The 23224-nt window shown below is 38.4% G+C and overlaps 1 protein-coding gene and 1 long non-coding RNA gene across 4 annotated transcripts in view; one reads left to right on the plus strand and one right to left on the minus strand.

Annotated features, from left to right (window-relative positions):
• Positions 1-14663, plus strand: part of LOC139827800 (uncharacterized) — a 30169-nt gene extending 15506 nt beyond the window's left edge. Inside the window, exon 2 of the long non-coding RNA XR_011738773.1 lies at positions 10494-14663. This is a non-coding gene — a long non-coding RNA (uncharacterized lncRNA). The remainder of the gene's footprint in view (positions 1-10493) is intronic.
• USP46 (ubiquitin specific peptidase 46) overlaps positions 12251-23224 on the minus strand; it is a 39172-nt gene continuing 28198 nt past the window's right edge. For all 3 annotated transcript variants that reach the window (XM_071807492.1, XM_065836696.2, XM_065836697.2), the window contains 4 exons: positions 21264-21347; positions 20769-20966; positions 19865-19943; positions 12251-18850 (listed from right to left, as the gene is read on the minus strand). In XM_071807492.1, coding sequence (XP_071663593.1) covers positions 18749-18850; positions 19865-19943; positions 20769-20966; positions 21264-21347 — 463 coding nt within the window. In that variant the 3' untranslated portion in view covers positions 12251-18748. The remainder of the gene's footprint in view (positions 18851-19864; positions 19944-20768; positions 20967-21263; positions 21348-23224) is intronic.

Genomic DNA, 23224 nt, shown 5'->3' on the forward strand with positions numbered 1-23224 from the left:
AACCTCAACTAATTCCTGGCTTTGTTTTCTTCTAAAGAGGGAAGTATGAATTGTCACATTCTGTTCCTGGGTGTGTCACTGACCCAGGAACACTGGACAATATCACACTGGACAATTCGTATGCTTGTTTCAAGCTTGCTAGGATATCGTGAAGATGAGCTGTTTACCATTTATGCAGAGGTCTAATCATGTGAAGTCTTTGCTTGTAAAATGCTGTATGATGTAATTTGTTACCTTTCTTCACAATTGACATTTTTTATTGAGTGTCTTGATACTCTAGACTGCCCACAAGTCATCATGTTCCTCCTTGAGTTCTCCAGTTTCACGTAGTTCTTGTTGACACTGTCTGCCCACATCTTCTGCAGAGACGCAGAAAAAGACAGTATTATCCCTTACTCATGCTGAATTCATGACTGATCCTGTAAGAACAATAGTTAACAGTAGCAGTCTGTGTAACCAAATGTTTCTGAATTTCACTGCCAGGCCTGGTTCAAATATGAAGTTGATTAGTCTTTGCTCGTAGTTGGATGGTTCCAGCCTCCTGCCCCATCTCTGGGTGTATAAATGTCCACCAACCTTTGCAGATGCTTCAGTTAACAAAAAAATAATAATAAAAAACACCAACCAACCAAACAAACAAACAAAAAAACCAAACAAAACCCAGTATCCCACAACTCCCTCAGTCCCTGCCAGGGTTCCCAGCTGATGCTGCTTGTCTCCCCCCATGAAGAAGGCTGGTGTTCAGGAGCAAGATTGGGTCACCCTGACAGTGCCTCTGCATGTCCCCTTGTACCCTGCGCCACCTGACAGAGGAAAATAAGCAAGATTGCAGTCTGTGTCACTGATGTTCAGGTGCCTAAGTCAAAGCACCCTAAATCAGAAATCTATTTCTAATGTTTGAGATTTGAGATAAACTAGTAATGTTTTTGTAGTAGCAGCCTGATCCTTATCTTTAATAACAAAAAGCTGTTTCTGAGTAACAGGAAAGACAAAGGAAAAAGACAAAGAAAAATTATCACAGACACATTCCTCCTCAGTCTCAAAAATACTGTCATCTCTGTATAATGTGCTTTTTCATCTCTGATATTGTCAGTGCAATGTTTGCTTCCCAGCATGACATCAAACCATTACTTAATATTGGCTTATGACTCAAGAAAGGAGGACTTTGTTCTGCTGTGTTAACATTACTTTTCACTGTTATTGACAGAAATATGTTACTGTCGCTTGCACATGACACAAATTCAATCATCTTTTCAGTGGACACATGACTCACATTAGATTAACCACTACGCTTTGTATAAAAGCATTTCAGGTATTTTAACCTGGCTCAAGTCAGTCCAATAACCAAGAAACCCAGTGATTCATTATAGCTCATATCTTTTGTTATACTGGTATGTCCTCAACTTTTTTAAAGGCAGTTCATTTTTTGCAGCCCAGACTTTGTTACTGCTGAACACACAGGCCTTTATGATTGAATTTTCAGGGAGTGGGGAGCTGTATGTTTGTTTGGTTGTTTTTTTTCTCCCTCTGACTTATTGTCCTGGTTTTCAAAGGTGACAGAGCAGTTGCTTGGTGTGATGCAGGTGGTAGTTGCAGTTGCTGTGTGGGTGATGCACTGGGCATGGAAGCACCCCTGCATGGCACCCACCCTCTGCTTCCTGCCGGGACACTTGTTTCATTTGCACTTGTCACAGCGTTCTGCCCACACTTTCCAAACAGAAGACCACATCCTTGTGGAGCAGTTTATTCTCAGTGATGAACAATTTGGGTGTTTTTTTCGCCAGTTTATGAAGATTAGGAAAGATAGCAAAACATTTCCTAATGATTCAGTGTAATAGTTAAAAAAATCAGGGCTTATTTCTAGGTAGATGTGCTCATATTTTTCCTTTTATGAGTGCATATACCAAGTACAACTCAACTATACTGCCATATGAATCAGAAGTGCCTATATGAAAGCCTGCTGGTGTGGGAGTTTCAAGCATGCATTAGGGAGGAGCAGCTGTGACTCCACTGTAAGTGCTTTTAAAAAGCCCATCTTCATGCTCTGTTACAAATAGAAGAAACAACTATCCGCATTAGGCAGGCAGCACAGATATTCTTTGCATCATCTAATCATGAAGACAGGGGTAAAATGGAATCTTATTTCACTTTATACAAGTTCCTGTGAGAAAACAGCAGAGCTACAGTTTTCTGCTTTGTTGCAAAAGTGTAATTTAGATACTTGGCTCTATCTCGGTGATTCTATAATCCATTTTTATAACAAACTAAACAGGAAAGGGATAGATGATTTTTCCATGATATTATGTATCAAAACATTCTAGGGGTAACTCACGAAGAGTTTCATATAGCAGCTCCTAGACGCCCCAAGGCTACATGCCTGAAATCAGAACCACTTGGTTCTGACAGCAACAATTAATGATGGAGGGTGGTTTCCTTGTGGTGAAAATCAGTGAGTTTTCTTGGCTCCCAGCAGAGCTACCCAGCCTATTTCAGAAAAACAAAAACAACCCAAACTTGGCTCCATAGATGTCTACATGGCTCTTTCTCAAAGATGACTCCATTCTTGGAGATTCACGGTGGAGTTCACAAGCTGCCGGGCAGCCCCAGAGCAGGAGAGACAAGGCTAAAAACTTTGCACGTAACACGTGCTCATGTTGGGGAAGAGCTCTGGTGTCTTCTTTGCTCTGAGAACTAGATAACACTGATGAAATATCTTGATGGAAACTTTCTATGGTAAATTTCAAATAGAAGAGGTAGAAATTTGTGAGTGTATCCAGTGATAGAGACTCTTGAAAATAGGGGTTTATAATGAAATACAAGGGATATGAACTGGCCTACCTTGTTTAATATTCTTCAGATGGTGCAATCTACATACAATCTTTTAGCTCTCTGATTATTTAATCTCATTAGCTGATTTGATTTCTTTCCTTTATGATGAGTCTGTCAGCTAAGATACAGTAGGACTGCAAAAGGACTCTTTAATTCAGTGGCTTTCATTAGATTATGAAGTTCTCACTTAATGAAAAAGAAATTACAAGCAATTTAACTTGTGAAGAGCAGCAATGATCACAGACTGAATTTGAACTTATAGAGGAGGCCAGGAGGAGCAAGAAATATTATTATGAACTTTAAAATGCTGTTAAAATCCACATGAGATCTGTGGATAGAATGAAATATCCAATCTGAATACCCTCATTTTTGTTTTAGCTATAAATGCTTGTTAACCAATCATAACATCCTGACATTTAGATAAACAGCTATATTAAAATGTAGCATTTGATTAAAGCAATTTTTGGCTGGTACCTTAAATTTGGGAGATTTCCACTGAAATAAACTGAAGTCAGGAGAGGCCATACTATGCAAGTTGTGTAAGACCAAATGAACACTTATTCTGTTCTCATCTCCAGCACTGACCAGGTCCAGACCTCACAGCTTTATTAATACAACCTTAATACAAAATCTGTTGAATTCAAAGGAAAGATTTCCCTGTTGATTTCAGAAAGAGCAGAAGCAAGCCATGTTAGTGGCAATTATATATTCTTTGCCTATTTTCCAGCCAGAAAATAGAACATTTTGAATAACCACAAAATAGCTGAAGTATGTTGCATTAAAGTTAATACAAAACCGTCCCAAAGTTGAAAGAATTATAATAAGGATATTCTCAGCTTTGCTTGTATAACATATACATGCATCACCATGACATTTGTCTTTCCACTCTTGTTCTACATGGGAGACACATTGGTGCTGTTAGTGGTGTTATTTAGTTGAGTCTCAGCTCTTCTCAGAGACAGGTGACTTGCTGCCCTTTTTGTAATAACAAGAGACATTTACTGGTGAAACAAGCAACCTGGATAATCACCTCTGGGTCCTATGGGCCAGCGGGCATGGGAAGAAGGATGAATAATCTGGGGTGTGGATGGGAGCAAGGGGGGCCCTGGTGGGCCTGGGAAGATGTAGGAATTAGGAGCTCTGGGTTTTATTGGTCATCAGTCACTGGGGTGTTGTATTACTCCAGTTAAGGACTTTACCTGGATGAACACATGTAAAGGGCTTTTGGGTCCTGGCAAAAGAGCACACTCATCTATTTCCAGAGGTAACCTCAAGGGTCCTAAGGAGAAGATGAAAGATTCAGATTTCCTCAAACTGCTTTTGAAGAGCTCAGGCTTCCTGCCCTTCACACAGTCCTGAAAGGGAGACTGGGACTTACCCCCTCTTGTTCCAAAGGGCATATCAGCCTTTTTCCCCCCAAAAAAAGCTAATTAAGGAAATAGTGACTACATGTTATGCCAGTATCTGTAAAATGTGTGTTTATGCACACAGTAAACCAAAAACTTTTGCTCCTTTATGGGTTGCTATAGAGATGCATACAAAAGATATTCGTAGGACAGATCTTAGGCAGTTCAAATGCAGTGATTTACGTCAAAGCAGTAATAAAATAATTAAAGAATAGTCATAATTTTCAATTTAACTGTTAGCTTCTGTTTGCTGTGATACTGGAAACTGCAAATTTACTGCTGCAGAGACAAAATACATATTGATGAGGTGCAGGCAGCAAAGAGTTACTGGGGTGTGGACCACTTTATTGAAAGAAAGACAGCATGAGAATATTTTTGAGTATTTTTTGGTCATGTTTAGCTTATGCTTGTTGTAAATTCCCTTTGCTTCCAACACCAATGAGTGACCTCTGTGAAACAGACTCTTGATCAAACAGCTTAGGAGTTGTTTTTGTTCAAGATCCTGTGTACAAGTTCTTAGATTACAGCCAGCTACTAAGAGGGAGGAGAAAAAAATTACTGACCTCCAAACCCCACTGTTTCATGAGGAGCCACACTCCTGGAGCTTATATTTATTTACTCCAGAAACCTGGCTCTTTTTTGTCTTTTCAGACTCAGGTTGTCTGGAAGTTGTCCTGGAAAGCCAAGGTCCAACACCGCTGTACTACATTTTCAAGTATAGTAACACGCACCTAGTTATGAGTATCATATGTGTACTTTCAATTAACAGACACCTAGTTGTTGGCCGTCCTAGCCAGTTTTCCAACACAACAGGATAAAAACTGCTCACGTTTACTTTGGTGAATGCCCCAAAGCACATTAAATTGCAGCATGCTAAAGGCAGGATTTCTTTCCCATCTGTTCATGTGCATTGGATATTGCATGAATGTAGAGGATGATAATTCATGCCAGTTGGGGGTTACTTGTGTTCTGTTTTGAGCTCGTCTTTCATCAGACCATGTTCATGAGAACTTGGGTCCATTTCATCCACTGTCAGTTACGACTTTTTGAGGCATGAGGAGTTGCTTTGTTCAGCTTTTTATTAAATTCCTGTTATGGAAGGATGGCAGGTAGGATTTGTGAGAAAGAAAAGCAGTGCTTTTTCGCAGAAGTAGAAAAATACAGTTCCAGTGTGAATGAGATCAGTGTCAAAAGGCATCTACTACCAAGGAAATACACTGTATTAGAGAAACAAGATCACGGTTTTCTCCTACTGCAGCTTCTCTAATTTGATTAATATCTGTGTTAACAATCTGGAGGAAACAGCAACAGAAGGAGAAGCCGCTGTTGCAAAACAGTTGGGCACACGTGGCACTGAGAATAATCTTTTTTGAACACTGACAGGAGGATGACGCTTGATGCTCTTGTTAGTGTTGCAGGACACTGGAGCACAAGGGTGCTTGTGTCCCGAAGCTCATGCCCGAGGCAGCATCCATCACTTCTCCCATCACTTTCTTGAGCAGACCTCAAACCCAAGAGAATATTTTTTGTGTGTGAAACCGTGTATTGTCTGAGAAGTAAGTATAAGTGGATGGTGATTTAACTGTTTAGAAAAAATCCCTACCACTTACAGGCTCCTGTGTTATATACTTACATTAGTTGTCCAGTCCACTGTGTCACCCATCAGATTGGGTACAAACTTTCCAGCCTTTGCCACTTGTGGATGGATTTGAACCATATGGCTTGTAAACCTATTGCAGTCCTAATGTGAGTTTAGTTGGGTCCCGTGTGCTGCTTCTAAAAACAAATATTAGTAATGTTTTTACACCAAACTCATAAAACTTGTAAGTGGTTTTATGTCTGGATCTGACCTTTCCAAAAGTCTGGGAATGCTGAGATGATGATTGTAAGACTGTGAAGCCAAAGAGTAAAGGCAATACTTCGTAAAAATCCACAAAGTAAAGCACTAAGAAGCACAAAATTTTGTCGTGTCAAATAGCTGATATGGCCCAAAACCAAGGGACAACCACTCTCCAGTCGAATGCCTTAGACTCTTCTTATTTGTTCTGTGAAGTATCTCTCTGTTAAGTTGAAAAACTGTACAGTTATACAAGTTTGCCTCCTTTGTTTAAAGGAGTTGAAGAAGTTAGGCAGAGTCCCTTTGTGGCTCTGTGAGGGTTGGGTGTGGGGAGGAAGCAAAAGCAAATTATTCCTCTATAGTTGGACAGCATTACATATTAACATTCAGCCATATGCAAATTTTCTTCTACAAAAGATGTTATCAGGTTTTGGAAGAGAACAACTGCCTTTTCTTTGCTTGGTGCCCAGTAGAAAGGGTCCTATAAGAATGGACATTGAAAATTAACATCAGCTCTTTAAACCACTGATCCATCCCAGAAACAGCTGAGGATGGTTCACTTCTGCATATTTGCCAGGCTTTGTTCCAGCCTCAAAACGTGGGTTTTTTTGGAAACCTGATCTTTATGAGCTCCAAATGCCCATGTGGGCGAGGAATTGCCCTTTATAAAAGGAACACAGCATTTCTTACTCTCCTTCATGAATATTAACCATTTCCTTCTCAGAACGTTGCAATAAGGTTAAAATGAAGAGTACAAAAATAAAGAGGGAAATAATGTAAGAAAAGAGTTCTGGAAAAAATTGTTGTTGTTCACCTTTTAAATATTTAATTTCATAAAAACACTGAGGATTTGGCAGATTGTGGGGGTTTGTTTTGTTTTGTATTATCTTGTCCTTGTTAGGTCAGTTCTTTTGATGATGTTGTAGTCATCCTAAAATCCTTCCAAGGGTCTAAGATACAATAAGTAATACTGTAATTAACATGATAGCATCTTATTATCTAAGCCATAAATGGAAAACTATTTTGGGTGACAATATATTTTTAGGGGGTAAATGAGCTAAGAAAATCCATAAAGAACCAAGCAGTACACAGTCCATAACCCATTAGCCTAGTTCTTATCTGTAAAAAAAGCAACAATTAACTGAGTAAGTTTGGAGAGAAAGTTTCTATCTTTTGGAAACTTTCCTCTCTTCTTTTTATAGGGAAATGATCTTCTTTAATAGGCCATTTATTTCATAGCTGTCTGCAATAGAATTTTCCCCCTTCCCTTTGAAATCTCTAGATACAATCATTGTGAGAGACAGAGCTGAAAGAAACACGCAGCAGCTCCCGTGTTAGATCACCCAGTATGTGCTCTGGACCTGATCTATGCCCACTGGCTTTGATTCAGGCTATAATGGGGTATGTTGCTTGGAAATAAAATTCAATAATCCTGACCTTTCAGGAAAAACTTGGCATATATTTATATCACTGAATTAATTCCTGCTACGTCTGGACAGTTGTTTGATCTCTTTGTAAAGATCTTTTCCAGTCAAATAATGGTCAGCTCATCTTACTGTCTACATATATCCCTGCTTGAGGGGAGAGATAAATACTGGCATACCCACTTTCTAGGTGGGAAATAGAGGAAGAGGGATGTTGCATTATTTGCACCATGTGAGTTCTTGATAGGGATGAGATTGGAAATCACAGGCTCCCCTGTTCAGTCTATAGACCTTTCTGTTTTCGTGAATGTCCTGTCCTGAAGGATGACTCCTGTGAATATGCCTTATAATATTGGATATTAAATTGTTGCAAAATTCACTGAAGGTGGTGGACTGTTATTGCAATCCCTCAGAGAGGGAGAAGCTAAGTGCTCTTCCATTCAGTGAGAGCTAGAAAGGTAGAAGATACTGTCCAAGATAATAGGGGTAATAAGAAAAATAAAGAAGCCCATACATCATGGCTTAAGGGAAACAAACCAACCCACAACCCAAACTAATACGAAGGGAGCAGTTCATCACTTGGAATCATGCCAGGGAACTTGCATCTTGAGGTTTTTGTTGGTGGTGGTGGTGGTTGGTTTGTTTGTTTGCTTGAGAAGTGGTTGCATGAATTCAGGTTTAACAGAGTTTCAATATAAATGTTTTTTCCTGGGGGATGAGGCTCATTTTTGTATTACAAGGGTTTTGCGTGAAATACTTTGGGATAAATAAAGTTCAGTTGTATATAGAGCATGGTGAACAGAGTGGTTTGTTTTCAGCTCAGTATCTGGAGGCTGGGCTTGACTGCACAAGTGAGCAAGAGATTCAGTATATGAAGGAAACACATTCTCTAGGTACATTTCTTCTACAAGTGTCATGAAAACTAAACAGACCTGCTAAACAACAAGCATTTGTTCAGTGCTGTTGCCACACTAAATGCTGGCTGTGCATGGTCTGTGTTATTACTTTGTGACAAACTGATTGTCTTTCCTCATCCTCTGTAGCTGCATTTGGTGACAGAAAATGAGTATGAATGTGTAACACTGTCATAAAGTAGAGCTTTTAGATTTCATGTGACACCTTCTCTAAGCCATGGTTAAAATACAGTTAATACAAATAGTGAACACTACTCTGAAGCATGTTATTGCAAAAGTGTGCTTGATGTTGGTTGAAACCACGGTACAGCACGGTGATGCAGTATGCCCAGAAATATCCCCATATATGTCAACAGTAGAATTAGCAACTTGTGCTGGAGCATTTTAAAATATCATGGTTTTAAAGGGTAGGGGGAAGAATTCTGCTTACCTTTTGGGTTTTAATCCTCAGGGTCAGGTTCTGAGAGACAACTGAGTGTCGTTCTGGTGTCTTAGACAACACTGGTCACGGCCCGAACTACTCATCTTGCAGAATTAAAACAGTAAAACCTTCAGTGACCTTAGCTCAGAATAGTTTTGTTTATCTGAAAATGTAACCAGAAGTATCCAGAATGATGAAAAATAAATAAACTAAATAAGCGTTATCATCCCTGCTTTGCCTAGTATTTCCTGCTAGTGTATAATAACAAACAATTACTAGGGGGCAAAAGAAAGCTAATCCATTCCTTGGAAAGTAAAGCGCTGTTACAACAAACTTCCCGAGGAACCTCAGCTGCCCCAGTGAATTCCAGGCAAGAGAAGCTGGTTCACAGATAGCAAGGGTTATACTGGAGCAATGTGCTACAAGATCTGCACTTCGAGCTGCAGTCAGAAGTGAATAGGTCATCAAGGTAGATGAAGAGGACCCAGTGAAAACGTTCCTACTGGTTAAACTGGTCTGGCTGAAGGTGGCCAGATTCAACTCCAGTTGTGGTTATCTAAAATATGGAGGCATTTTGGCACACATTACCCAATTTCTACAATTTTCTCCAAATTAAGAGCTGAAAAGTTATTAAGTCATCTGGTAAACTATTTTGAGGATGAAAAATGCTGCATGTATGACAGTGACAGTTATATGATTAGTCACTAAATAAAGTGTAAGATTTTGCTTGTGCTTCTCAACTGTGTTTTCAGAGACCAGAGATAATACTGCTTGTAGTTCTTCTGCAGTGCTTACAGTGTTCCACACATAACGGTGTCTTACAGCTGCACAGAAAACACAGCTCTGCACACCAAAAGTTTTGTGAGGATTTTGTAAGAAACACTGTTCCAGTTTCTGTTGCTATTAATCTCACTGTAGAACTGCAAACCTATCTGGAGCTTCTTTACAGCTACACCAAAGTGATCAACAGTAGAACTTGGTCTCTATCAGGTAGTCTCTTGGTTGAAACCCAAGTGTTTGCGGTATCTAGTTTGCAATGTTGGGTGAAATCTGTATCTTCTCTTTCGAATTCTTTGCTATTCTGGAACATGACTTGGATGTTTTTCCTCATATGTGTGTGAAATGAAATCAAAAGGATAATGTTTCACTCTGCCTTATTCTACCATTGCAGTGATTTGGCAAAAGAATGTCTATCAATCTCCACCTCTTGGATTCTGTTTGGTCCTGATAGGTCTCTGTGCATTTTGGGGCAGCCTGAAAACTCCATGTTGTTGCCTCATCTGCTGTTTCTGCATTCGTGGTGAGATGAAATGCACTTTTAGCACCAGGTGAAGTGTTTGTGGCTGGTTAAACTGATATGGGCACTTGGATAATGATGTCTTTACAGTGGTGAATGCCACCTTCTTCAGCTTCCTTCACAGCAAGCCCACCCTTCACATCCGAACCCTGACGTTGTGCTCATAGCTGTAGACACCTGCTGTGACAAAGTGGAAGGAATGTGCCTCCCTCCAGCCATATAAGAGTATGGGGAAGAGAACCATAGAGGGAAAAAAAAGGAAAAAGTTGTTATGGTTCAGAGAGGTCTTGGACTGATTCGTTAAAGGAATCTTCTCAGGTTCAGACCACGTGAGCAAACATATGGTTGTTTATCTTTTTTTCTAGGTCTGCTAATGTATTTTCACATGTGAAACAAAGTGTTTCACCAGGTGTTCCTGGAAAGAGGAGATTGGGGGGAAATGTATGTTGAAGCTGCTTAGGTGCGGAGTGGAGAGAACCGTCACTGGTGTGGTGTGCCATGGGAGAAAGGATCCGTGAAGCTGGAGATCTTCAGGGGCTGCTGGCCCCACAGCTGGTGCCACGGAGTCTCCCAGAGACAGCAGGGACATGTGACTAAAGTGTCTTCAGGCTGAGGGAAGCTTAGTCCGCAGGTGACAGAGGAGCAGACGAATGAGGGATGCCGTGAGGGTGAGTGAACTTTAACAAGGCCATCAAGTAATCTACTATTTGATATGAAATTAATAAGTGAAGAGGAATATTTTTCAGAACAGATAATTGAAATGTATTGAAATGGTTGTCCTACTTTTCCCCTTCAAAAATTTTTATGTGATTTTTAAATGGCACACAAACAGTCAAGGAAATTAACATCTCCAGAAACATGGTGTTCCATGTCATATATTTAGTCACGTCTAATAATGTTGTGTCAAGTCTGGTAAGTGTATTTAAATGAGGAAGCTTATGATTTTCTCCTACCATACCTGAGTTTTCGATCAAGATGAAATGTTATTTTTAGCATTTTTCTGTTTATCTGGTACACAGAACACAGACCAATCTAATCTAAAATAATTATTCTAACTCATATCAAAAAATACATATGTAAACATCATACAGCTTCTGGAAAAATGCATTTCTAAAGTGAGAGCAATTCTAGTGGAGCCCATGTATCCTGCTCTTGGAAACCTTTTCTCGGTTTCTTTATATGTACACTTTAAATTGCATTTCTTTAAAGTGCTTTAAAAGTATGGATTTGAGATTTATTTGTTTCAGTCATCTCCTGTGTTTTAAATTCATCTCTCCATCCTGCAGTTAAAAGCTTGTGTTCTAATAACCTAGAAATACATTTGAAGGTGGTTCAAGTTTTTTAATTTGAAAGGAAATCTGTACTGTAAGATATGAAGTGTTTTTCAACCTAGTCCTTTGGTAGTATGATGCGCCATAAATCTTATGACATATTAGCTACAAATTTAACATGCCGTTTGATAGCTGTGTTTGATTTTGGTTCTCTAAATGGTTCTGAGGGAATAACAAGAATCCATTTAGACAAGAGCAAGAAATTCCAGCCTTTTATTTACCCCACTTTTGAGTAAGTAAATTGTGTTTGCTAATGAATAACTTCAGGAAAAGGAGCAGACTACAGGAACCTTTCAATTCTCTGACAGAATTTTAGACCTCATTAGCAAAACACTTTCCTACTCTGGTAGACACAGGTAAAATCCCAGATTAAAGGGCTTGGGGTTCTCATTGTTCCCTGATGCAAAAGGTAGTTCAATTCTGGTTGCTTTTTTGGTTGGTTCAGTGTTAGCTGTTCTCAGTAACACTGGCAGGGTCAGCGATGTGCTCTGACTAGGTACAGCTCAGTCACGCAATTGTGTGTATACTCCACTGAGACAACTCATGATTTGCATTCAGAATTTGTTCCCTTTGAGGCACTTCAGAGACAGCCCAGGTGGTGAAATATTCTCTGAAGTCACTGAAAATGCAATGACTCCATTAAATGAAATAAAAAGCGAGCATCAGCAATCTTGCCATCCGTAAGAATACAGATACCTGACATTCAGAAGCATGTTGTGTAACAACCAACATCAATGTCCAGCCTTAGTCTGTCTCCAGCTGAATTCAAAGCGAGTTGAATGGAAGCAACATCAGCTAGGGAGTTTATTTTATGTAAAATATAAACATGTTAACAGGAGAAAATACTGTTTTCTTATGTTACAACCTTAATAATCAACATGAGATTTATCGTACAGTTCTGCAGGTAATGCAGGGTTTAATTACATGTATATGATTAAAAAGAGCAATACTCAACTGTACACATACACCATGTATTGTATGCTTTACTAGAAATTCAGTATTTTTATGTGTCCCCAGTTGTGTGCCTAATAATTTTACTACCTCTTACTCCACTTAAAAACTAGCACAAAATATTGAAGTAGTTTAATTATGATGGTGTCATTTTGACAAGGTGGAGAGGGCCTCTATATTTACAAACAGATATACATATTCAATACCTTCAAAAAACAGCCCTTTCTATATTTCTTCCTCTTCTCTTTTTCTTCTTCCTCCTACCCTATTCTCACATTCATACAGCATAAGGTGACTTTACTCCTAAAGAGTCATGGATGAGTTATGGAGCTTGTGTCAGGTCTTCTTTAACAAAAGCTGCTGAAGCTATGAAATTGTCTCCAGGAAAAGCATTTGAATCTGTAATGTGGCTGCCCTGATGTTGCTCTTGCTGTTAGAATGAGAGATGGGCGAAGACTGGGAAACTACTTGGTATGTGAACACAATCTGTCTTGGGACATCTGCAAAGATGAACACCACTGCAAATACAAAGCTGATGTTTAAGCTCGGCCACTTTAAGGAATGTATACTTACAATTAAGGTTTTTGGGGAGCAGGGAGTTGCAAGTATTCATTAATTAGCTGCTGTGGCAAGCAAGATGTTTTGGTGAACTGCAAAGTGTCTTCACAAAGGGTTTGCTTCTGCCACTTCGGAACCCATAGTAGGGTTAGGGTTATCTATAGGATGGAGCACCAGCTTCAGCTGGGTACAAGCTGAGGGTTTGGAAGCTGCATGCCAGTCCAGCTCCTGTGTGCTATCATGGAAAAGTGACTTACTCTTTAATTTTCTTACATATAGTCAAGTTGCCACTTACGACAGCCTTCATGTTAAATTGACCACTGTGAATGGCACATACAAGTCAGGTTCTTTTATGTTGTGCAATAGTCCCAGTCTTAATAACCAAATGAAGCAGAATGATTAAAGAATTATAGCAACTTCGAGACCATGAATAAAGGGAGTTATGTGCCGTTTCATATTAAATTGTACAGGCAAAGCCAGCAAATAAACATCTAAGGGGATAAAGAATCATTAGTGTGTAAAAATGCGTGGGCTTAGCCCAGATGGTCCCATCAGGTGGGCACATACCTCGTGATAGGTGTTATTTGACCTTGTATGCAAAAGGAGTGTGTTGATCTGAATAAGTCTTGTAGACAGGTTCAGGCAATCTCTTTGAAGTAATGCATGTTAACTGGAAAGAAATTAAAACTGTGTCTATCGAGGCTTACTGAGGGCTATTTAAATATTAAGTGCCGTGTTAAATTGAGAAGAAGAGCCTCAGCAACAGAACTGATGCAACAGAAAAAACCCTGGTCTTTTCATTGATCAAAGAAAATACAGTACCTAAAAAACTAAGAATAACCCTTGCATTAACCACACAGAAAGGTAATGACTGTCTGTTATGAATAGCACAGATGCTGGCCTCTAAGAAACATCCAGTGTCTTTTATAGATGGTGTGGGTTTTTTTTTTTTACACCAGCACTTATCCCGCTTCATTATCTCTTCCCTTTATATGAGCTCAAGTGTAGAGAAGGAAAACGCAAAAAAGTTTGCTCTCCTTTCTAGCACTCACACAAGGGCCATGAAAAAAATGATTAAAACTTGAGACTGTACAGAGCGCAGATAAAATGACAAAGAGAGCAATACTTGTATCATCAGCTGATTGACAGCTAACTCTGTGTTTGGTAGAAGAGAATTCCTCTGTAAGAGATGGAGCTTTTCTAAATTATAGTCACTAATAACTGTGCCATAGATGAAAGCATTACAGTCATGCTCAGACAGGTTAGCAGGTAGAGTGCAAAAAAGGCTGTGAAATGTGCAACGTGGGTCCACCTTGTCAGGTACATACTGCTGTGTGCAGCAGACATGTAGTAAGTACTATGTCCTTGTTATGTCTGAACAAATGTGCATGAAAAAATTTGGGCTTCCCAAATTTACAACTCAGCTAGGACTACAAACCTAAAAATGGAAATTGGGTTGTAACTAGACACATGGGATCACAAACAAGCAGCTGCAAAAGCAAAAAGACAAAGGCAAAATGTTAAGCTGATTGGAATTTCATAAGATTGACATTGTTGCTTAAAGTGCTTGGGTTGCTTACATTTAAAAAAAAATCAAAGTACATAAAAATTAAAACAAAGCTAATAATATTAACTACGCAAGTTATTATACAAATAGAATAACAGACCAACAAAAGAGAAATAAATTAAAACGAACACTGATAAAAGGTACTAGCAAAGAACAGGTGCACAGCCAAAACTTTAAAAAATTTGTAGTACACATTCAGCTGTAAGACAGTCCCCACATTTGTCAGCTACAAGCAGCAAAAAAAGAGATGGAACGAGAAGGTTCTGCTGCTGAAAGGCAGCAAATCACAGACAGCTGCAAGTTGTCGGCTCAGATCCCCAGTACATGGTGCTGTAACAGATGAGTGAATGAAATGCCATGTCTGAAGTTAAAAGACAGGCTGTCATAGCACTTTAGGATCCACCAGCTAATGTGATTTTCAGTTTCACTTTAGTTAGGTCTTCAATATCTTTACTAAATCTAATGAGAAGGAAATACCTACTGCTTTATTTTCGTTACTCCAACTGCTAAAGGAACAAGACTTTTCAAATGTGATCTACTGCTCTGAGGTAACTGTAAATTATTAAAACAAAATTGGCAGGAGTAATTTTGGGACTTAATTTCAAGAAGGTGTTCTGCTTCGCTGGTATGGTTTCTCCATCAGTCCCCTGTTCTGCCTCCCTCTGCTATATCCCCAAAATAGAAATTACATAAAATCCTGACAACCTCTTCTGTGAAACACAGAAGTTGAAGTCTGAGCTCATCCTCTAAGATAACTGATTCATCAGCACTGCAGTGCTTCATTGGGTTCAGTGGAAAACCAGCACAGGACAAAAATGTTATTTTTCCAATTAAGAAAATAGTAGTGAGACTTATAAATGGACAATAAGTCTCAGCAACAGCATGTGAAACAAGTAGAAAACTTAAGATGTCATTAAGCCTAATATCCACAGAACTCAATGCCATAGAAATAGACATTTTAGGGAAGCACAGAATAATATTAGACATCTGTGCTACATTTTTTTCTAGCTGCTTGCCGAAAAGCTTTTTTTGTCCTAGATATTTTTCCATTCTTTCATAAGGGATTGGAAGTCTACACGTAAGCATAAGAGAAAAAGAATTATGTTTCATTTAATCAACTAAAATCTTTTACATCATGTGAGTATTCCAATCCTAAAGAGATACAAGTGAATGTGCTTAATTTGATATAGGAGAGAAGTTCTGCTGCCGTACAAATAGTGCCATTCTTATTTGTACAGCTGCGATGGACAGGCTTTTGCTGGACTGAAGCCAAGGCATTCAGCACACTACAGACTGCTTGCAATTTATAGAATCGTGACTGCATTTTTTTTAATTAAAAGAAAATGCTCCTTAACTTAGTTGGTGTTAGCATCAAGTGAACATTCCGTGATTTGTCAGAGTCGGCGTCAGACCACTGCTGTTGGACTGGTGTGACACTAGTGCTGTGATCTTTTCATGGACTAGCATGAATTTAAAACGTTTTTTTCACAATTTCTGAAAATGCTTGTTCTAGTAATTTTACTCTCAGTTATATATTGCAATTATCTGTATGTTTTACAACCTAGAGCTGTCTTGCACCTGAATAAAACCAGAGATTATAGTCTTGTACTTTAGCATTTAAATAGTAATTCATACTACTAACATTAAAGAGATAAATTTTCACATAAGTCAATTGAAATATAGAAAACATTTTCTAGAATTAAACTGATGTAAAATTATTTTAATGAAAAAATTATGTTCCTATAAACATAAGGCCTAAACATTCAAATTATACCTGAAGAATATATTTTTTGTTGCTTTTTTTTAAAAAATTGAAGAATGTCCTAAGAATGTTTATCAGTAAACTGTGAAGTACAGACCTTTGGACCAGCACTGGTTAATGCTGATCTAGAAAGTGCCTTTGTCATCATTCACAGTGAGGAAACCTTACCCATTTTAAAAGGCAAGTGATTATTATATTTTTATATGGAAATTCTGAATGCTTATAAATAAATCTGTTAAAGAGGGATTTGCAGGTTTAGCTTTCCTGTGGAAAAGCTCCTGGGCCTCAGTGAGAATTGAAGTCTCCTGGAAGATGTCTGTTGTCTGTGTTAGAGAGCTACATCCACATGATGCTTGTCATGAACGTGAGTACCAGCCTTCATTCATGTGAGTGATCTTTGTAGAGTGCTACTATTATTCACCTAGTAAGAACTCTGAGGTTACATTCTACATCCTTTTCCTTGTATCAGTATAACATGATAAATCATGAATAATGTTGGATGAAAGGTCCACTTCTGTTTCTCACTTAGTGTAAAGTGCTACATTTCTTTAGTTTACAAAACAGCCATTGATAAATCCAACTGAACTTCACTTGATGTTACAGTAGAAGCTAGTACTTCATTTTCACCATTATTTGACAAAAGATATTTCACATTCACAGTAGATTACAATGAAATAAAACTTTGTCTCTTTCCTACGGAAGACTAAAATAGAAGATTTAGCTGCACTTCAAAGGACATTTCTTGAAATGGAGTGCTGGCCATGAAGTGGCAGGCAGGCTTCTTAAAGAAAAGAAGGACCAAAAGCAACATTGTCTGATAAACACTTAACGGGAGTGAATGAAACAGAACAGGTAGAAGTAAATTCTGTGAGACGAGAATATTTCCTTGTAAATACTAGAAGCAACTGTCATTCCCCCTGAAGACGAGAGTGATTTTGCTGTTGACGTCATTGGAATAGGAATTTCGCTACTGAAGTCCATGAATTGTATAATGGAGTGAAAATGTCAAACCAAGCAAGGTAGTTACCTGGTGTTACCACTGCCATAAGCTGTAGATCCCTTCTCCTACCCTATTGATACTTTCATCTACATTCATTATTGGCCAAATTCCAGCATGCGTGTTCAGCAGTTTTATTAGCCAGTACGTGAATGTTGCCAGACAAATTCACTCAGTAAAATCACAAACTAAGCCTTTTGATGTTTTTAAAAATTCAACACTCCAGAGCCCTATCTGTTTCTGTGGTGACCCAGATGATGTCAAACATGTCTAAAATGTTAGATATGACATATAGAAGAGACTGGACAATGCCATCAGACACCTGGTATGAACTGGGGGGTTGTCATATGCAGGGTCAGGAGCTGGACTTAATGATCCTGTGGGTCCCTTCCAACTCAGGATATTCTATGATTCTGTATACATGACAGCGTGTGTAAACTAATGGGTTTTATGTATTATGTTGCTCAGAAATGGACTCTGTCTTAAGAAATTAAAATGGGACTTACAGATATTCATGGAATTGCAGGATCAAGCCCTATAATATGTACTGTATGTACAATACTTACTTGAATGGACTGTGTAATTTCAGTTCTGATGGATATGTTGTATGTGAGCAGTCTGTCAATTTCTGCAAACTCAACTAAGAAAACAACCTACAATATTGTTTTAACAGAAAGATAAGTTCGATCTCTATAAATGTATTTTATCTCTGTATCATGTCATCTTGCTCCCTTTATTCCAGTGCTCTGCAAGTTCTGAAATCTCACTTCATCTGTACTACCTCATGATAAACAAAGTGACTGGACACAGCGAATTAGCTGCACTGTAATTTAAATCCCTCTATGTGAATTTTAGGCCTGAGGTTACACACTGGAAGTTTTTAACAACACAGGGCTTAAATTATTTTGGAAGAACAGAAGAACATCTTTTTGCAGCAGAGAGTAACATGTAAAAAAATCCCCTATGCAATCACAATTCCATCATGAAACAGATGTTTTTTTTCTTACGCTTAAAATGAGTAAGTGTATGCCAGGATATATTTAAAGGAATGCTTTGTAAATTTGTACACCCCAAAGCCACGTAGAAAGTTTTAAACAATTTTGCCCTAAATGCAATGAATGCTTTCATACAAAATACTACTTCAGCTGGATTTGGTTTAACAGTTGACATCCAAATCTTATTACCTGTAAACGTTAGTCTGTATAAATTCCACTAAAATCTGACTGCAATTAATTCTTCAATCAGACTTAAAAACCACAAACATCCCCTGCAAAACAAAGTTCTGCATGTCAAAAATGGATGGTTATAGTCAATACCACGTAGACTAGTTAATAGGGGACAGAGTGTTGTTGTTCAACCACACAAGATGTGGTCTGTGTAAAAGTCAGTTCAGGGGGACTGTCACCTTCTGTTGCGTGCAGCATTGTTGTGTGCAATTGTCACAGTTTGCCAAGTCACTCTCTTGACTGATAGAATAAAATATAGCCAGACTCTGAATTTTTTGATATATCAGAGGTCAGACCATAGAATTCTTCAATAGCTTGAGCATCTATTTTCTGCAAAATAAATAAAATTGTTTAATGTGCTGTCAGGTAAAAGAAATACCAAACATGAATTAAATGATTCTATAAACACAAAAGACAAAGTAATTTGTTTCAGGGTAGCAAATAACAAGTTCTGTTTGCAATTTAAATGGGGAAAGGGTAACATTCAGGGGCTTGAGCCCTACTGGTCTCACTCATGGAAGTCAATAGGAGTGTTTGTCTCAGAGAACCTAACTGAATTAGGCTTTTCCCAACAGCAGAGAGACGCTTTGGAATGCAATAGTGAACACTGTTAAAACACACAAATGTGACCATGGGACCCCACGTTTCTGCAGTTTCCAGAAACCCTCTTCAAGACATGACACATCCAATGTCCCAGTGCTTACTTTCCTCCATTGGATTTACTTCAGGGAAATCAGACTCCAGACCCCAGTTTTGCTAAGGTGCCACAGTGACATAAAGGGTTTGCTTAGGAATTAATTGCAGTGTGCTTAGACAGAATCTGTAATAGCTGTGGGCCAGATCCTGCTCTACTTTACATTCAGACAAACCCAGACTGACTACAGAGTCCCGACTTTCTTGTAACTTCCCAGTTGTTCAAAGATTGAAATTCTACTGCAACACTAACTTTATCCAGTCTAATTTTGCCAAGTGATACTGCCAAGCATTGCAAAATAGTTCCTGGATATTTTAGGTTTTGATGAATTAAATTTATTTTATTAGATATGAATAAATGTTCCAAAATAATTAAATCATTCCAAATTAAACCCTTGAAGTCTGATATTAAAAACATTTGATGTTGCTCTGAAATAAAACCCCCTCTGACATTGACAATAAGAACCACAGGATTAATAATTGTGTTTGCAATCTTAGTTGCTAACAGAGTTGAGCTGAATGTCACATTACAACCAAACTGTAGCTTTGCAAACTAGTAATCTATACCCAGATCTAGATCAGAATTTCAACCCCAAATAGAAAGCAGAACATAAACACAAATATTGTGCTCATGACCTTCAGCATACTGACCTCTACAATGTCATCATCAAACAAGAGCCAAAATCCGTGACTTTTCACAATAGTAATATAATGCCCTCGATTCGGTCCACTAGAAAACAAAACAAAAACAGAAAACCTGAAATATTAGAAGATACTGTTGAATCCATTTTGATAAATCTATTTCTGTATACAAGCAGTCTGAAGTATAACTAAATGTTATGAAGAACATAGTAAACCCACCCCTGGCAGAAGAGACAACATGTACTCCACACACCTTTTTACTGACTTACTGCAAAGATTTCATTGACTGAAAGCTAAATGTGTTATTTTCATCTGTGCTGCAACCATTTGCAAATTAACCTATAGAATACTTAAAAATTTGCTCATTACCAGCGGCAACTGTTGCAAGTATTTTTAAAACATTACAAACTAAATTTGAGAAGGAAAATGGTTTGGTTTCAACCATGAACATTTGGTTATGTAGCCTTTGAGAAAAGCGAGAATAGGTTGTATTCCTAGAGCCCCAAGGATTTTTTGTTTGTTTTTTCTTTGACAATATCCGCTATGTAAGAATCTTTATTAAAGCTGTAATTGTCATTGCCTTGACAGGAGACCAAGGTGTGCTGCTGTAGGGCGTGCATGCTAACAGTGTCTGGCCCTCACAGAGCCCTGGCTCCCAAGCTTGCTAAGTGGGCTGATGAGGAAGTAGTCAGCTCCATTAATTTAAGCCAACCTTGTGACTTTTGGAGACCTGAGACATTATTTTTCAAACAAGTACAGATTACTGAGGGAGGGTGGCTAAGAGGTTCGGGCCATGTTGGTGCAGCAGCAGGGTTTGTGTCCTCCCTCCCACTCTCCCCACATTTTGTCAGGCATGCCTCTCCCCTTGGCAAATGTCTGGCAATAACTCAAGTTACACATGAAAGTATCTTACCTTCCACAGTGAACAACAACAGCTACCAAATCATACATCCGATCTAAGTTGACAGCATCACCAGATGTGTTGAACAGACGTAACTCCAGAGGAAATACTACTCGATAAGACAGCTTAGTATATCTGTGCAATTGCTCCATGTATTTGAATCTCTTGAGGTGTAAGGCAAGAATCATTGGCAGCTTTTTTACTCTCATCCTGTGAAACCATTATAGCACATATGATAAAGACCTGACCAGTTCAAGGCTATTATGTCTTTCCCTCATGAGTACACATTTGCATTATAAAAGCACTTAGTAAGTAACAGTAGTCAACTAGCAGTAGCTTCTAGATTGAGACACATGTAGTAGCTTCGAATCTGCCTGTAGGTTCTCTGACGCACACAGAGAAGGCAGTCAGGGTATAAAGCTTCTACATATCTAAACGCTGAACAGCAATGAGGAGGTTTGTCAAAGCCCAGGATAGTCATGGTCAAATACCCTGCTCTTCGCTTACCTTTTCTGTGCCTCTTGTTTACTGCAGCATGTTTCACAATAGTATTTCTGTTCACTACATAATGTCTCTGTGTTACTGAAGTCTCTGTAAATAAAGACAATTATCAGTTCTTAAAGGATCTTAACACTTTTCCCCACTTGTGCTTATGAACTGGAACCCTAAAAAGACACACAGGATGAAATCTTCTCTCCACTGAGTCCAAGTTTCTAAAGCATCTAAAGCAGCTGTACTGGGGTTTGCAAAGGGTCTTATGGTATCTGGCTGCTGTGACAGCCCTATATACAGAGCTGTGCCTCTCCGTAGGATATGGGAGAAGGTCACATATTTCAAAGTGAGACATATCCTGGTCTACGTATCAAGGGACTGCCTAGACTTAGGTGTAGTCACTTGATCATCCAATCCCTTTTAAAATTATCTGCAGAATGGAACAGCTTCAAGTGCACTTCTGTCATCCTCAAATAGCAGGCATTTTGAGAACTGCGAATACAGACATAAGCACCTATCTTCCAGCTTAAGCATACAGGTTTTCTTGTGACTTTGGGCGTCAGCTATATCTGAAGCCCAGAACTGTCCTGTTGATTGCACCTACATTGTACCTAATAGACTTCTGAACTCCAGACTAATTTGGACCCATGCTGATCCAATAATCTCCAATTTAGCATTGCAGCCCACATGGACAGAAGCTGAAGCTGTGCTGTCTGCAAGTTCAGCCTGCTTCCACAGTAGGCAGCACAGTATGATCTTAACAAAGGCAAAGGGAGGATTCTGGATGATTATTTCTTCCTGGCATCATCGCCACAGGGGTAGGTGGAAGAGCTGAAGACCATATAGATTACCAGGCCATAGATTATTAGAAGTTATTTACATAACTTCATAAAAGGGGAGGATTTTCCATTTTCAAGCGTTAAGTTCTTTAAAGGTTGACAGAGCATGACAGAGAGGCACTTCACATGACTGAATAATATTTATACTGAGAATGCTTTAACTAGTTGTGTGGGGTTTATTTTCTTTTTTTCTTGTTATGGTCTTAAACAATTTTATCAGAAAGTGCTGAAATTTAGGATAAAATACATCTCTTGAAAGATAACATTGCAACAAAACTTTGACCATAACTATGATTATTTACCTAGAAGAAAAATAAAGCATGATCACTGGAAAATATTTTCTTCAATGGTAAACATTGATCTCAAACATCTGATTTCACATCTAAATTTAAAGACAAAAATAACTGGATTCTGACAGTTCCTCTAAAAACATGGTAAACTTTCAGCGAATCATAGATCAAGAGCTGAAACTTCAGAAAATATTAGAGATGGGTTATGTGTATGGAAAACATAATGCTGCAAGATTCAAAAGAATGTGTTTGTGTATGTTTTAGGTCGTCTGTTAAGGAAGGAATCTGATGTTTATTTTCAAAGCCTAACACATAAATTTAAAACAAACAAAATAACACACACACTAAACCACCACCACCACCACCAACCCACCTCAAAAACCTAACTTGTGGAATGTATTGGTTTTCTTTTCACCTCAAAGTGAAGCAATGGAAATAATATTTTTCCAACATAAATATATACAGATAGTAGAAATTTGATAGATATTGATTTTATTTTTATCTCTGAAGTATTTGTTTTAGAGTGTAGCATGAGCAGAACTGAAACTTAGAATAAAAGTCCTCTCCGGATAATTTGAGGCTGAAGTACGGAATAAGAAACTTATATGGCAAAAAAAGTAGACGTTTGCAATCTTTTGCCCTCTAGGGACTCCAGCATTCATTCTGCAAAGCACACACTTAACTTTTAATATGCACATAACTCCTAATCAACAAAACACTTGAGTAGAAGCTTAAAGATAAGCACACGTAAATCGCTTTGAAGCCAATTATTATTCTGCAGTAATTCTTCTGGATGACAAGGCAATCAATTATCTCCTATTTTTTTCTTTCAAATACATAAATTGAA

This window comes from Patagioenas fasciata, chromosome 4, assembly GCF_037038585.1.
Source record: "Patagioenas fasciata isolate bPatFas1 chromosome 4, bPatFas1.hap1, whole genome shotgun sequence".
In the NCBI taxonomy this organism is placed as follows: Eukaryota; Metazoa; Chordata; class Aves; order Columbiformes; family Columbidae; genus Patagioenas; species Patagioenas fasciata.